The 14,222-nt window shown below is 50.7% G+C and overlaps 2 protein-coding genes across 2 annotated transcripts in view; both read left to right on the top strand.

Annotated features, from left to right (window-relative positions):
• The window catches only part of ETH_00018380 (uncharacterized protein), a gene marked incomplete at both ends in the record, with an annotated part of 4,306 nt that extends 1,346 nt beyond the window's left edge, over positions 1-2,960 (top strand). Inside the window, one exon of the mRNA XM_013378350.1 lies at positions 27-2,960. Coding sequence (XP_013233804.1) covers positions 27-2,960 — 2,934 coding nt within the window. The remainder of the gene's footprint in view (positions 1-26) is intronic.
• A 3,520-nt stretch (positions 2,961-6,480) lies between these two features.
• Positions 6,481-10,422, top strand: ETH_00018375 (uncharacterized protein; the record flags this gene model as incomplete). Its single annotated transcript, XM_013378349.1, has 1 exon — positions 6,481-10,422. The coding sequence occupies one exon, from the start codon at positions 6,481-6,483 to the stop codon at positions 10,420-10,422; it is 3,942 nt and encodes a 1,313-aa protein (XP_013233803.1).
• Between the last annotated feature and the right edge of the window lie 3,800 nt (positions 10,423-14,222).

Below are 14,222 nucleotides of genomic sequence, written 5' to 3'. Positions count from 1 at the left end.
ACCCATGGTACCCGCCGCATCACCAGCCGCACCAGCTGCCGCAGCAACAGCCACAGCAACAGGCGCAGCAGCAACTGCAGCACCAGCCGCAGCACCAGCACCCGCTGCAGCCGCAAACCAACCCGTGGCACTACCCGCAGCACCAGCACCACCAGCTGCCGCACCAACAGCAACAGGTGCAGCAGCAACTGCCGCACCAGCCGCAGCACCAGCCCCAGCAGCAGCCGCAGCACCAGCCGCAGCACCAGCTGCAGCACCAGCCGCACACCCTGCCGCGGCACCGGCCGCAGCACCAGCCGCAGCAGCGGCCGCAGTCTCACCCGCAGCAGCAGCCGCAGCAACAGCCCCACCAGCAGCCCCAGCAACAGGCGCAGCAGCAGCCCCAGCAGCAACCGCAGCACCAGCCGCAGCAGCAACCGCAGCGCCAGCCGCAGCAACCGCCCCACCAGCAGCCGCAGCACCAGCCTCACCAGCAGCCGCAGCAACAGCCGCAACCCCACCCGCGTCGCCAGCTGCAGCAGCAGCCGCAGCAGCAGCCGCAACCCCTGCCGCAGCAGCAGCCACAGCAGCGACCGCTGCCCCTGCCGCGGCAGCGACCGCAGCCCCTGCCGCGGCACCAGCCGCAACCCCACCCGCAGCACCAGCCACAGCAGCAGCCGCAGCAGCAACCGCAGCAGCACCTGCAGCAGCAACCGCAGCACCAGCCGCAGCCCCAGCCGCGGCAGCGGCCCCACCAGCAGCCGCAGCCCCAGCCGCGGCAGCGGCAGCGGCCCCACCAGCAGCCGCAGCCCCAGCCGCAGCCCCAGCCCCAGCAGCAGCAGCAGCAGCAACCGCAGCACGAGTCGCAGCAGCCGCAGCAGCAGCAGGAGCCACAGCGGGAGGTGAAGGTGCAGCAAGGCCACTTGCCGCTGCCCCAGCCGCGGCGAACGACGCAGGAGGTGCAGCTGCCGCAGGAGGAGGCAAAGACAGAAGAGGGCAGCGAAGAAGCTGCTGCTAAAAGTGAAGAAAAATCTGAAGAAGCAGAGGCCGCTGAAGGCAAACGAACAGGCACAAGGCGGAGGAAAGCAGCAGCGCATGTAAAACAGAATGCTGAATCCCTGCTGGCCCGGCACAGCGTTGGTGCTGTGCCTCCTTTTCCTTTAGAAGCAGAAGCAGCAGCGACGCAGGAGCAGCAGGAGCCAGAGGTGGACTACGCGCAGCAGCAGCAAAATCTGCTGCGGCTTGCGAAGAAAGACCTTGGATGCCTGCCTCAGGAACTGCAGCAAGACGTATCTACAGCTTCTTCCATTTTGTCGGCGCTGCGGCGAGAAGTGGGTGAACAGAGAGATCGGCTTTCGCGGCTCGAAGAAAAAGCTGCCAATGATGAGAAAAATATTAGTGAAAAAATTGCCATTTTGAAGGAAACAACAACGCCGCAAAGACCCACCAGCAACCCTATTTTGCAGCAACTACTGCGGCACCAGGAACACTTCGGTGCGAAACGGCGAAGAATCGAAGAGGAAAAGAAGAAACTGGAGGATCTTATGGGGAAGTTGCAAACTATGAAATATTCGCCGCACCAAGATGGGCGCACGGTGCTTTTGTGGCTGCAGCACGCTGGTGGAGGTCAGCAAATTTCAGTTGCTGCTGCTGCTGCTGTTGCAGCAGCAGAGGTTGTTTTGGGAAGGTATTCTGGGGGTTGCGAGCTGCAGGCGACTGCCGAGGAAGCAGCAGCTGCCTCTGGACTCTATGATCACTTGTGGGAGAGAATGAAATCCTCGCATGCCCGCCTACAGGAACTCATAGCGCAGCGAAAGGAAACCCAGCAGTATCGGCAGCAGCAGACACTGGGGCACCAGCTGCGCAGCGAAGTTTCGCGAGCAATAAGGGCCATAAGCGAAGCCAGCAAGGTGAACGCGGGGTCTCATGCTGTGCAAAACCTGGATCCGCCTGGGCCAGAGTGGAAATCGCTTTTGTTTGAACTGACCCTAGCAACTTCCCAGCTGCAGCAGGAGCAGCAGCGGCAGGAGGAAGAGCGTGCTGCGGAGTCTCAGCGGCGGCGGCGGTGGCTGGAAGGCGTGGCCGACGCAGCAGCCAACAAGCAGCGAACTCAGGCACTTATCGACAAACTCAAAAGAAGCGTTGATGGCGCGATGGAAGTGTTGAGCCAACTCATGCACGGGTCTTCAGGCCAGAAGTCTCAGTCGCACGGCGAAGCGCTTCTCGACATCAAAACTGTCGAGACAGTCTTCATTCGAAATGGAGAGGCGCTGCAGGGAGTGCATGAAGGCAAAGGCGAAGATGCAGACTTGGAGTTGTGCCGTGCACTTGACGGCGCTGTGCAGACCTGCCGCAAAGCAATGGAGTTGCTGCAAAGGTATTTGGATCCTCAGTGGGAGGGGCGCAGCACGCGACTGCAGCAGCAGCTGCTGAAGGCAGCACAAGAAGTCAGCGCTGCAGCGAAGGACTGCGAGGACCTCATAACTACGACTGCCCCCGCTTCTTCAAAGGAGCAGCAGAGGCGGGCAAGACTTGAGGAGACATTCCTTAGTGCTGTCTCTGTCTTTGCAACAACAGAAGGGATGGCCACTACTGCACTCACTCAGCTGCAGCGTGTTGCTGCCTTGGCTGTGGCGCCGCAGAGGCCCTCAACAGCAGCAGAAGGGCTCGAGAAGGTCATGAAGAAAACCAAGGAAGAATTCACGAGTGCTGTCTATACAGTAGGAGGGGCCTGGAATCGGGCAGTGACGCAGTTGTCCCGACAGCATTCATTTTCCAAAGGAAAGGAACAGAAAGCAGCATCAGAAGGGGACAGTGCAGCAGCAACAAAGCATGGAACGGAAGCAGAACAGGCGCAGGAGGCAAGCAGAGCTTTGCAAACACACGCAAAGACGCTTCTCAAGAAATTGCAAAGCGCTGGGGCTCCTAGAGAAGCGCTTACAGCGCTTTATGAAGCGTCGAAGGAACCCAGCCATCGCTAAAACCTGCAGCAGGATTTGGGCTGCAGCGGCATTGCGATGGGGGCCGAGGTGACAGCAAAAGGACCGCCAGCATGAGCTGCAGCAGGACCTGCAGCTGGGGCACGGGCAATATGTGAAGCATAAGGTGTTGTGGTCGCAATGGAACAGCGAAAAAGAGAAAACGATTCGGGGAACCGGCTGAGGCAGGAACGGCAGCAGCCCTAGGCAGAGGCGCCAGCAAAGATATGGCCCTCTGATTTATATTTGTCAGTAGGTTTTATAATCTTCAGACTAGGTCGACGGAGCACTTGAGTCACGCGCCTCTAAGGAACGTGAAAAGTGTAATTTGGTCAACAATGCTTATTGACACACTGAATCTGATAATTTGGAAGGTAGCTCATCAATGATTTCCCTTGTGGCCAATTCACGTTTATTTGAATACACAGTTAACATGATTAATTGTTTATTTTTTTGGTCACGACTTATGTGGACGGTTGCCCGTTTGCATGTATGCATTCCAGTACATGCACACCATGATGTGCTGTATGAAACCCCTCGATTGAAGTAATTACTTGTTCAGTGAGTAAAGGAAGTAGTGACCTCCCTCACTAGTTTATTTTTCCCTAGCAATCACATGCGTTTCTGGAGCAAATCTGCATGTTGTTTCAGCCTGAATAGGCCACAGAAATGTTGTGTTGTCAAATGCAACACAGGCATTGATTAATCTGAAGTGTTGATTAGTCTAGAATATGCACTGATCCATCGCTTTGAAGGCACACTAGATATATCCGTCAGCATTCATATACTGCATGTTTTTATATTTCATCTGGTCACTGTCTTACATCTTCGCCAACATGCGGAGCTTTCGCGGCAGTCGCTGTGTGACAGCAGCAGATGTCGTCCACGTTTTATCGTAAAAACGTATAGTGCTATTCAAAACCAGAGCATGTGTGGTTCATCTTCGAGTGTCCTTGTGCAAGTTCTTGTTTTGCGTGTGCACTTCTAAGAAAGTCTTACATGCGTGTGCTTTTTATCATGATTGTGACTCGCATGTGCAGCATTTTCCACTGTTGGTTGGTGTGTTGTGGTTATTACGTATTCCCTTTGGTTTTATTGGTAGACTAGAACGAGCTACTGCCCAGTCGTGTGCGTTCGTGCACATGTGCATGAACGCATATGCGCATATTCTCATTTTGCGTAGGAGCGCGCGAGCTATCTTATACTGTACATGAACAGGCATAACTGAGCAGATCTTTCACTCGATACATTCATTGCGTTTTCATATTTAGGAAGCGTAAACTTCCTATGGTTACAGAGGCAACGTTTCTGCAACATCATTTGCACCTTGTAAAAACATCTCCGAAAGCCTGCGGGCAGCTACTAGAGGTGCCAAGGCAAAGAAACAACCGAAGCACAATGCAAGTGAGCAAGAGTTTAAGTGGGCCCGCAACACGCAGAGTCTGAAGCGGAGCCTTGGAGCCCAGAGCTATGCAGCCCTACTTTAAAAGGTCTTCTTAGTGAATACTTCAGTAAGCAAGACTAACACGACGAACCTGTGGTACTGCGGCGAACCTTCTAGTTGCCTAACCCGCCAGATGGGCATGTTGGCACGCAGAGGAGCAGGCGAAAGAGAGCTACATAAAATGGTCGCAACCTTTCAGCTCTCCTGTAACGTCTGTAGTAGGACTCTGGGTGGCAGTGAAAGCCTTGGGTCCAGATGCAACCGTGGTTGAAAGGGCAGACGCCTGTGTGGTGCGTGACCATTGTCTCCGGGCCAGACTTCCGTAGTGTAAGCTAGTAGTAGGCACAAACTTACTCACTATCCCGCGCGCTAGGCATGGCGATTGACTGAAAGTACTTGCGGAAAATTGAGCTCCGCTCACGTTATGAACTTCGGAATGAGACTACACTGCAGTAAAGTTTTTGGTACCACGCTTTCTGGAGTCGCCTGCTTCCGCTAGGACGCTTAGCTGTGCTATGATCTCAGGGACATGAAAAATATTCAAGGCCTTTATAGAGCGTTTGAGCGCGTATGATTCCTGGTATACCGAAGTATGGCTTGCAGGGCAAGGGGACCCCGTGGCCCATCGCAGGTTGGACGCGGCGACTACTGCTGGCCGTTTCTTGAGAGTGTCCGAAGTGCAATACAGTGGCCAACTTTAAGGCGTTTTGGTGGAAGTTTTGAAAAGCGTGCATGCCGTTTCGAGATCCAATAGTGCTCATTGTGTACACAAACCGTTGCTTTTGGTGTCTAGAGGAGCAAGCGCTGCGGATATTTGATCCTCAGGACCGCGGCAGACACTTTGAGTTTCTTGGTGCGGCTGCCCAAGAAATGTTTCACATTCCACACTTCCATGCTAGACTGTGCCAAGGCGTCACTGTTTCATGCCGTAAGCAGCTGTTTTTCGAGTGGGTCCCTCGTAATTCTTCCCAGCTGCTGAGGATCGCAGCGCTTGTGGCCTTCCAAAACGCATGATTCTCGTCCAGCTACAACACATTATACAGCTCTAACTCTGAGCAGCTGTTCTTTTACGTGTATTTGAGAGTCTCAGTGGTCTAACCCGGGCCGCTGGGGCCATGTGCACGGTAGAGCCTCCTAACGGCTCTACTGGGTTGTTGTTGGGCAAGTTATAGAAAACTGAAAGTTGCGTCGGAAGCATGCATTTGCTTAGCTGCGTGGGTGCCTAAAAGCATGCTCCAGGCTTTTTAACATAGATATAAAGCGGAAGGGTATCGAACGCGCATTAGAAACAATACACCCTAGCTGTAGAGGCCAGAAGAAGGCCGTCCTCGCGTTTTTCCCTATTGAAAGTTTCCAGCTTTTATTGTTGCTTTTACAAAAAAAGGAGTATATACGTAGACATTTATTGTTCTGGTCCCGCCTGTATTTCTGCAGAACGGATGCAATGCTGCCTAATTTTTGCTGCAGCTCAGGTGGTATTGAAAGGGCACGAATCTACAGAACCAGGGCTTACGAAACAGGTGAAGGCCTAAAAGTCTACAAGACGAACTTCGAAGAGGATGGAGCAGTCCTAAAGATGGAATCAGACGAAAGCGAGCTACCCGCGTGTTCACCGTGCATTCCTCTGTCGTAGTTGTTCGCCTGTTTTCGTTCAATAATTGCGTAGTTATTCAGGAACAATCTGTTATCTAAACAGAGTCAAGTGACGTGCGTGGAGTGAAGTTCATGTGGAAGTTGTTGATGGAAAGCAAGTTTCCACTTGTTCACGTGTTCTGCAGGGGTGGTGCCGGCAGCTCCCGCGCACCGGTCCGCTCCCTGCCTGAGGGCTCAGCTCCAGCCAAGGTCGCTCTCACCTCTTGCGGCTCTCCATCTGAGAATTCGTGCACATATAGTCAAAGACACATATTAAAGGTTATTTGTTCTGTTTTATCTTTGAAACGGCAACGGAAAGAACATCAAAGCAGCCCCGGTGTGGGGTTGGCATCCTTGGAGGAGCGGCCTCGACGAGCCGTGGAGATCTTCCGTTTCTGAACAGTTACAGTTTTATTGAGTGCGTTAAGATGCGTTTCAAAGGTTAAAATGCATCTTTTTTGCGGCTTTATAGCGGTGTTTGCCCTCTCGTTTCCTGGGCCTGGGGATTTCCGCACAGCCGCTGCTGCAGCAATTACAGCAACTGATCCCCAACATGTACGGGCACAAAGCACGTTTACAGCCTTGACCATTTCTTCCCGGTCGCCGGGAAGGAGCGATCTTTCAACAAGCTCGTTTATACGGCCCTCGGATTCGCAGCAGCCATTAAAAGGACGAAAATTTGGACCCAGATCCCCTGTCAGAAAAGGACTGGCAAGTGATCCCGTCCTCGTCTTGGTATTTTTTGCCTTGGCTTTTTTGATTGCAAAATGTGCGGACGCAATTCGCTTACCAATTAATTCAAAAGGAACTCGTTCTTTGGCTGCAGGCGGCCAAGACAACTGCGCCTCTCTAGCTGCGGCCGAAGCTGCTCTGGCTGAAACGAAACCGGCAGCGGGCGAACTACCGCCTGAAGTGCAGCAGCAGTTAAACTTCCTCCAATTACCTGAGTCTGACGCCAAAACCCTGACAGAACAGGAGCAATCTAGTGTCAGTGATGCATTAGCTCGACTGAAACGGCTTATTGGAAATGCTGAAAAAAGCACAGCAGCAGCTAAGGGATTCCGAGAATCTCTCGAAGAAGATGCACGAGAACTGGAGAAATTGACTGCAGCAATAGCCCCAGGAGAGCCCTTGCCGGCCGCTGCTCTGACCTTAAAGCGAGATATCGAAAGCGACCTCCCGCAGCTGCAGGGGCTCGAGGCAGCTGCAGAAGCAGCCCAACAGAACCTACGCGACGTGGGTGCCACTGCAGAGCAAGGAGCGTGGGCTCTGCACGAGTTGGCTGTGCGTTTGTCATCAAAAGGGAATCCATCAGCATCAGCAGTCGCTGCTTTGGCTGCAGCCCGTACAGTGCGGGGAGAACCGCTTTCTTTACCTGCGTTCCCCGCTCCCTCTGTGCTACTTGCACTGCTTGATCTCAGTAACAGTATGCTGCACTCGCTGAATGAAGCTAAAGCAGCCATTGGCAAGGCCTCCCTGGAAGGACACACTTCATCAGATATCGCGAAATTATTAAAAGCAGCAGATGCTAAAGTGCGTGCAGCGAAGCACATGTCCTCTCAGCTGCTGCAGCTGAATATCTTCAGCCCCTCCAAGCATCTGAAGCACTCTTACAAGCAACTGGAAATACGAATGCGCGCAAAGGAAGCGTCGCTGCAACAGCAGCAGGCGCAGCAGACGCAATCGCTTAGAAAGCATCTTAAGCAGAAACATGAGAAAGAAGAGGCTACTTGCACGGAAGCAGATGCTTCTGCATACGGCCGAAAGGTTAAGGAAGCTGCTGAAAAGCTCAAGAGTGTCCTGGGACGGCTGGACCAGGGGGGCAGCAGCACCACGCCGGGGACGCAGCAGCAGCGGAATTTGAATCTTTTGGAAGCGCCCTACCATCTCACAGCAGACGCCTTGAGCCTCGCCGAACGTATAAACACGGCTTTCATCTCTGGAACAGATACTGGCGTGACGTTTCAGTCGGCGGTCACCGAAGCAACGGAGCTGATGGGTACGGCCAAGAGCATGCTCGAGACCCGCTGGAAAAACAGCTTACATCTCTTGCAGCAGTCGGCAGTTGGAGGAAGAAGCGCCTTGGTTAAGGCGCGAGACGCTCTAGAAGATGCAGCCAAAATAAAGCAGCAGCAAGAGGAGGAGGAACGGAAATCGGGAGAGGAAGCGGCACGGCCAGGGCCGCTGCCAGATCGAACCAGCAGCATCAGCAGCAGCACGAGTAGCTGCAGCAGCTGCAGCAGCACCGGCAGCACCAGCGGTTCCAGCCTCAGTGGTGCTGAGGAGCTTTTGCTATATTACATGCAAAAGGTGACTCTGTTGGCAAGCGAAACGAAACAACAGAGAGAAGAACTTGGAGTGCTTATTAGATGTTACAAGCCTCATCCTGGTTTGATTTTGCTGCATGACCAGCTTGAGGATGTCTTTTCGGCAGCAGCAGCAGAGGTAGGAGCTGCCGCAGATCTACTGGTAGACCAGTGGCTCAGTCAGATGGAAGCAGCAGCAGAACAGGAAGCAACAGCAAAAGCGGCAGCAAAAGAGGCGGCGAGAACACGAGGAGGCGGGCAACAACGAGCTGCTGCAGACAAAGCCATGGCAGCGGCGATTACGGCAAAGAAAGCAGCTGCAGAAAGGGCTGCAACAGGGTATCGTCACCTACAACGACTTCAAGTAGATGAGTTCACCATCTCCAGATTGCAGCGGGGAATGATGAGGTCTCGTGTGATGCCGTCTTCCAGTCCTTTACCTGCGTTGCTGCTGCGCCCCGCACCAGGAACGCCACCAATCACCAGCCTACCCAGGCAATCAAAAGGCTCTTTCAGACGCAAAAAACTGTCAAAAGGTCAACAGCAAACACAAGCGTCCATCAGTCAGCTGTTCCTCATGGGAGACTCCGAAAGCAAATTGCACATGCAGACTCCACCGTCTCAGCAGCTAGATCAAGAGCAGAGCACTCTCCAGTCAGGGGACCTGTCTCTGTCGCTGTTTTTTCCGCCGCTGCATGTGAACCAGGTATCCACTCTTAATCTGTCGTTGCAGAGAAGGCGCCCGTCTGGTCTGAGAAGGGTCAACTCTTGGGGCCCCACGGGCGAATCTTCAGAAAAGGCCCGTGCGGGGGATCAGCTCGGAACCCACACATGGGCAGCCAGCAGTCGTGCCACAAAGATTCCCACTAATGAGCCAGGAACGCAATTCTACGGGTCTCTTGAGACTCGCAGACCCTTCAGAAAAGGAGTGGAGGACAAGACGAAAAGTCCGGAGAAGGAAACTGGGAAGGAGGCGGAGAAAGAAAAAACAGAGGAAGAAACGGAAAAGGAAAAAACAGAAAAAAGTGAAAACAAAACACAACCAATGGTCAGGATGCGAATTGACTTGAACACGGACTCAGACACAGATGCAGATGTCGCAGATGATCTTTTTGGTTCGATTTCTTCACTTCTGACTCTGAAGGGAACCCCTGCAGTTGAAGATGGGGCGTCTGTCCTTGAGTTGATGGTGCTTGATGATTTGGGACAAGCGACAACAAAAGCCGAAGAGGAGACGGCAGGCGGAGCAGCTGAAGCGCTATTAGCAACAACAGAAGCAGAAATCAGCATCAGTAACGAAGCAGAGGAGTCGCAGCAGAAAGAGCAATCCTCTGTGGAGACCGTTCGTAAAGAGCCAAGAGAGGAATGCAAAAGAAAGAGGCGAAAAAAACCCGCACGCCGGCACAACACGGTAGCTATAGACTTCGGTATCTCTCGGGCTCTGGGGGGATCACGAAAGCATCAGAAGGACCCGAAGGATCTCCATGATGAAGAAGAGGAGGTGTCAGGCATTAGCACTGATCAGAGCAACGCCGGGAGCTCGCAGAAGGTGTGGGAGGAAGGGACTTCCTCCAGTCCTGAAGACCAGTGGACTAATCGCCAGCAATGGGGGCCTCAGGAACCCTCGGACCGGCGTCGTCGTCGTTGGTCTTTGCTGCACATTCCATTCGGGCATGGTTCGTTAGGCAGAGAGAGACAGGGCAGCAAGAAGACCCTTCCAGATGCTGCTCAATTACAAACTCAGAGTCTAGAAAGGAAGAACGTGAAGACACGCAGAATAGGGCTCGGGCTCTTCGGCAGATCAACGATTAGGACACTAAATAGGGTAGAGGAAGAACCCACAGGCAAGGAAACAAGAGAAGCACAAGATGCAGAAAGTAAAACTGAAAGTGAGCAAGGGGACGAGACTAAAGGTGGAAGTGAAGTCAAGGAAACAGACAAAAGCAGCCAGGCTGGAGGCAAAGAGAAGACCAAACGCACAGGAAAACACAGAGAGAAGCACAAAGTTAAAGACAAGCAGAGACAGAAGGAAAAAGAAAAACTGCAGGGAAAAACAAGCATGAGCACGGAGACGGATAAGTAGAAAGAAATGAAAGCAAGGACTGAAACAACAACAAAGCTAAGCATAAATATAAACATACACACGAAAATCCAGACACAGAAAAGTATGAAGAAAAAGCCAAACTCGAAGGCAACGGTCCAGCCTATGAAGATTGGCGCAGGCAAACACAAACCTAAAAGAGTCTGAGGACGGGAAGACACGAGCATGCGCAACAACATGCCCGTGAGAATGAAATATGCACGAAGGCATCAAAAATGCAAGAATAAGGAAGAAGACGACGAGAAAGACGAAGAGGGTAAACAAAACAGGAGCGGGTAGAGAAGGACGAACACGACACAGGAGAGGGAAAGCAAATACAAGCATGAACACAAACATAGAGCCAAACTCTAACATGCAGCCAAGCGTATAACAACACGAAGAGAAACACAAAGATGAAGGTACACGGAAGAAAAAGTAACAAATTGACGAACCCTCATGACTATGAAAACATCAATGCAAAGGGCCGAAGAAGTTACAAGAAACATAAGTAATGTATCTATGCAAATTCACAGAAAGCGACAGGAGCCAATTACAAGAACCCCTGCGCTCCCATTTTTGTTTGCACAAGGGGCCTCGTAGTAATGACGGCAGCACTGTTTGAGGTTGTTGCGGCTTATCTGAGGGCTCGTTCTTTCCACGAGTCCTCCAGTATACCAGCAGGCTGCTATTTTCTTTGTTTTCGGTTGGTTTTCTTGAATTCTGCTAGTGCCATGCGCTCGCTCATTTTCTGCATTATGTTGTCGCCTGCCTGCTTTCATTCTTGTTCGGTGCGTGCACGTACATGTAGGTGAGACCATTCGATTATTTGAATTCGGATTAGTACACCTATACATTCATGGGCAGCTGTATGTTAGATAGACGCATGTATTCTTGTTTCTGTCTTTACGTGTATGTTTGCGCGTACACGAATGTGCATAATGCGCACGATGTAAGTGAATGCGTATTTACTATTTGTACATACGGATGCTTACGTACGCACGAATGAACGGATAAATGTGTAGGTGTACATGCATGTAATCTTGTGAGCATGGCCAAAACATGTATGTATGCGAATTTGCGGGAAACTGCAAAGGTAAGAAGGGCGTGTTCATTTGTTAATATGTGCAGGTACAAAAGACTACTCAAACGAAGTGAACAGTACGCGGATGACCAATGTCGCGTATGTGTGCATGCGCGGATGAACGAATACATAGAAGGTATTAAGTGGAGGAGTATGCAGACAATGCGCGTGGAACAAGACTATACATAATGTGTATGTATTTACGCGCATGGCATTGTGTTTACACACTCACAATGCCATGCACTTCGTGCATTCCTGCAAACAAGTACATATCAAAGGTGTACACACTCTTTTATGAATTTGTCTATATATTTGATTAACGGTCCCCTATTGTATGCGCTCCTGCGTGTACTTGCTGAAAAAGCTTCGGCATTTCCTGCATCAGATGCAGATGCACATGAATGTATATCTGCACACGCGCACTGTACGCAGCTGCGCAGATGGAGTGTATTTACATACACGGTGTGTGTTTGTGTACATGTGCGTGCATATGTTTGTACTCTACAGCAGCACGCACGTGTGCATTTGCCCGCAATATAAATACCTAAATTATGCACGTTTGTGAAAACGATGTACGTGCGTGTATGCTATGTATGAACAGCTACCTGAAGCCAAGTATATGTAGGTGGAGCTTTATGTGCGTGGGAAAGTGCAGTAATGCTTATTCGTACCTTTTAACCTGCGCACAAATATACAGAAAATTGCTTATGCATATTACACATGCGTCTGTCATACATGCATATATGTTTCTGTGCACAGATATACAAATCACTTACAAAACGTGAATGTACACATTTGTTCATGCGTGTGTATATTTTTGTAGTTGGATGTGCAAGTATTCATGAGCTTGCGTGCGTACATATTAGCATGCATGCATGTTTATTTACATAATACATACTGTACACCGTGTGTCTATGTGTGCGTTTACGCATTTTATGTATGCTTGTTTATGCGCATGTACGAAAATCTGCAAGTACGTATTCATGTACACATGCATTCATGCGTGTATGAGAATATACGTGTGCATGTAATTCCATGGGTGTCTACATGTATGTGTACGTGCATGAATATGCTTCCGCATGCGTTTACATGGTCGCGCTCATGTATCCGTATGCCAGCAAGTACATGTTGATTTGAATATGGACGAATTCTATTTTTGGCTGAATCACAGGCCTGTCTTTTGTGTCGGTACGTAAACAAAACAAATTATGCGGCGGCAGCAGCATCAACAGTAGCTTCTGCATCAGCCGCTTTTCTGCGGCTTCAAAAGTATAATATACTTTCCCTGCCAGCCCTTGAAGCACGTGCTGCTGCTGCCGCCGCAACAGCCGCAGCTCCAGCATTGCTTCCAGAAACAGCGGCAGAGCTTCTACAATAGAAGCTGCTGCGGCAGCAGCTTTTTTTGTTACACAACTTTTGCTGCTTGACTTTTCGCTGCTGAGATTTTTTCTTCAAGATAAACAAATGAACAGGCAAGAGTATTGAAGAGCTGAGTGCCTAAATCAATGGGTTTGCAGAAAATTAGCATTTGTAGAAAGGACAATCAATTTGGAATTGGGGCAGCAAATGCATCATAATTTCCAACTCTCCATATTAATGAAATAGCAGGCATTCAAAAATCTGTCATGAGTGGGCGAGTAGTGTGTAGACGGGCTGCGTGTTCATGGAAATGTGCACACGTACACAGTACATGAAGAAAAACCTAACATATACATAAACACCAGCGAATTCATGCGCAGCTAAAGAAGGCTTCATCTGTATGCGGGAAAGCGAGATCAACTCGTAGAACGAACAACCACAAAAGAGAGCAGCAAGGTTAAAATGCATGGAGAATAAAGAGTTGAAAGGAGGTAATACGCGAAACAAACATACGAAATTGGCACTGGGAGCCCAGAGAAATGAGGTGGAAGGATTCAAAGCAGAAGAGGGAATCGACATCTGAAGTGAAATAGACTTTGCCTGCATGGGTTTATATGAAGTGGAGATTCTGCAAAAAGATTCCGCTGTCTAAGATAAAATCTATGTACGAAGCGGGGATCCTTACAAAGAGTAACTTGTAGATAACAGAGGAGTTAAACCTGAGATAACCTTTGCCTGGGCACGTTTAAGGCTAAATTTTTTGCAGGTTGTTACTGGTTTCAGTAGAAAGAGTTTGTTTTGCAGCATCAGGCCTTGCTTTATTTTCCTTTGACGCTGCAATTAAAGTTTGCAGCTCCAACAAACTCCTTCCTTCTGGACTCCCTTATGACATCTTCGGAACGGGTAAGGCCTCAGGCTAGTATTTTTTATGCTCTAAGGCTTCAGCGCCCGGAAATCCTCAAACAACAATAGGCGCACCTGCAGGGTACGGTGCGCCAGCCACAGTCCAAGTGCCGCTTGCCGAGCGACATAAGTGGAATAGCCGGCGGCTGTCTAGACTGCTGAAAGTGATTTACGCAACAAAGCACTTCTGTATCCAGGGCTACTTCCTCTATTTACGGCCTGCAGGAATTTCCGGTGTGGACAGCCACATCTAGGCACAGGCCTTACACATAAGTGAAGACGCCTTAATCCGTGCTTTGGATGCTTTTGCCCAGCCCTATGTAGAAGCTGAAGCTAGAGTTCGCAACTTCAGGAAGTTTCGTAAGGTGAGCTTCAACAGCAGGGCGATGAAGCTACTGTGTTCTCTCGTAGTCCTGGAGATAGCGCCAGAAGCCACAGATGTGGAAAGCAAGTAAGCAGC

This window comes from Eimeria tenella, genomic scaffold (genome assembly GCF_000499545.2).
Source record: "Eimeria tenella Houghton genomic scaffold, Eth_scaff80, whole genome shotgun sequence".
Classification (NCBI taxonomy): domain Eukaryota; phylum Apicomplexa; class Conoidasida; order Eucoccidiorida; family Eimeriidae; genus Eimeria; species Eimeria tenella.
Note: the sequence above shows the minus strand (reverse complement) of the source record. Positions and strands in the feature narration are given on the sequence as shown.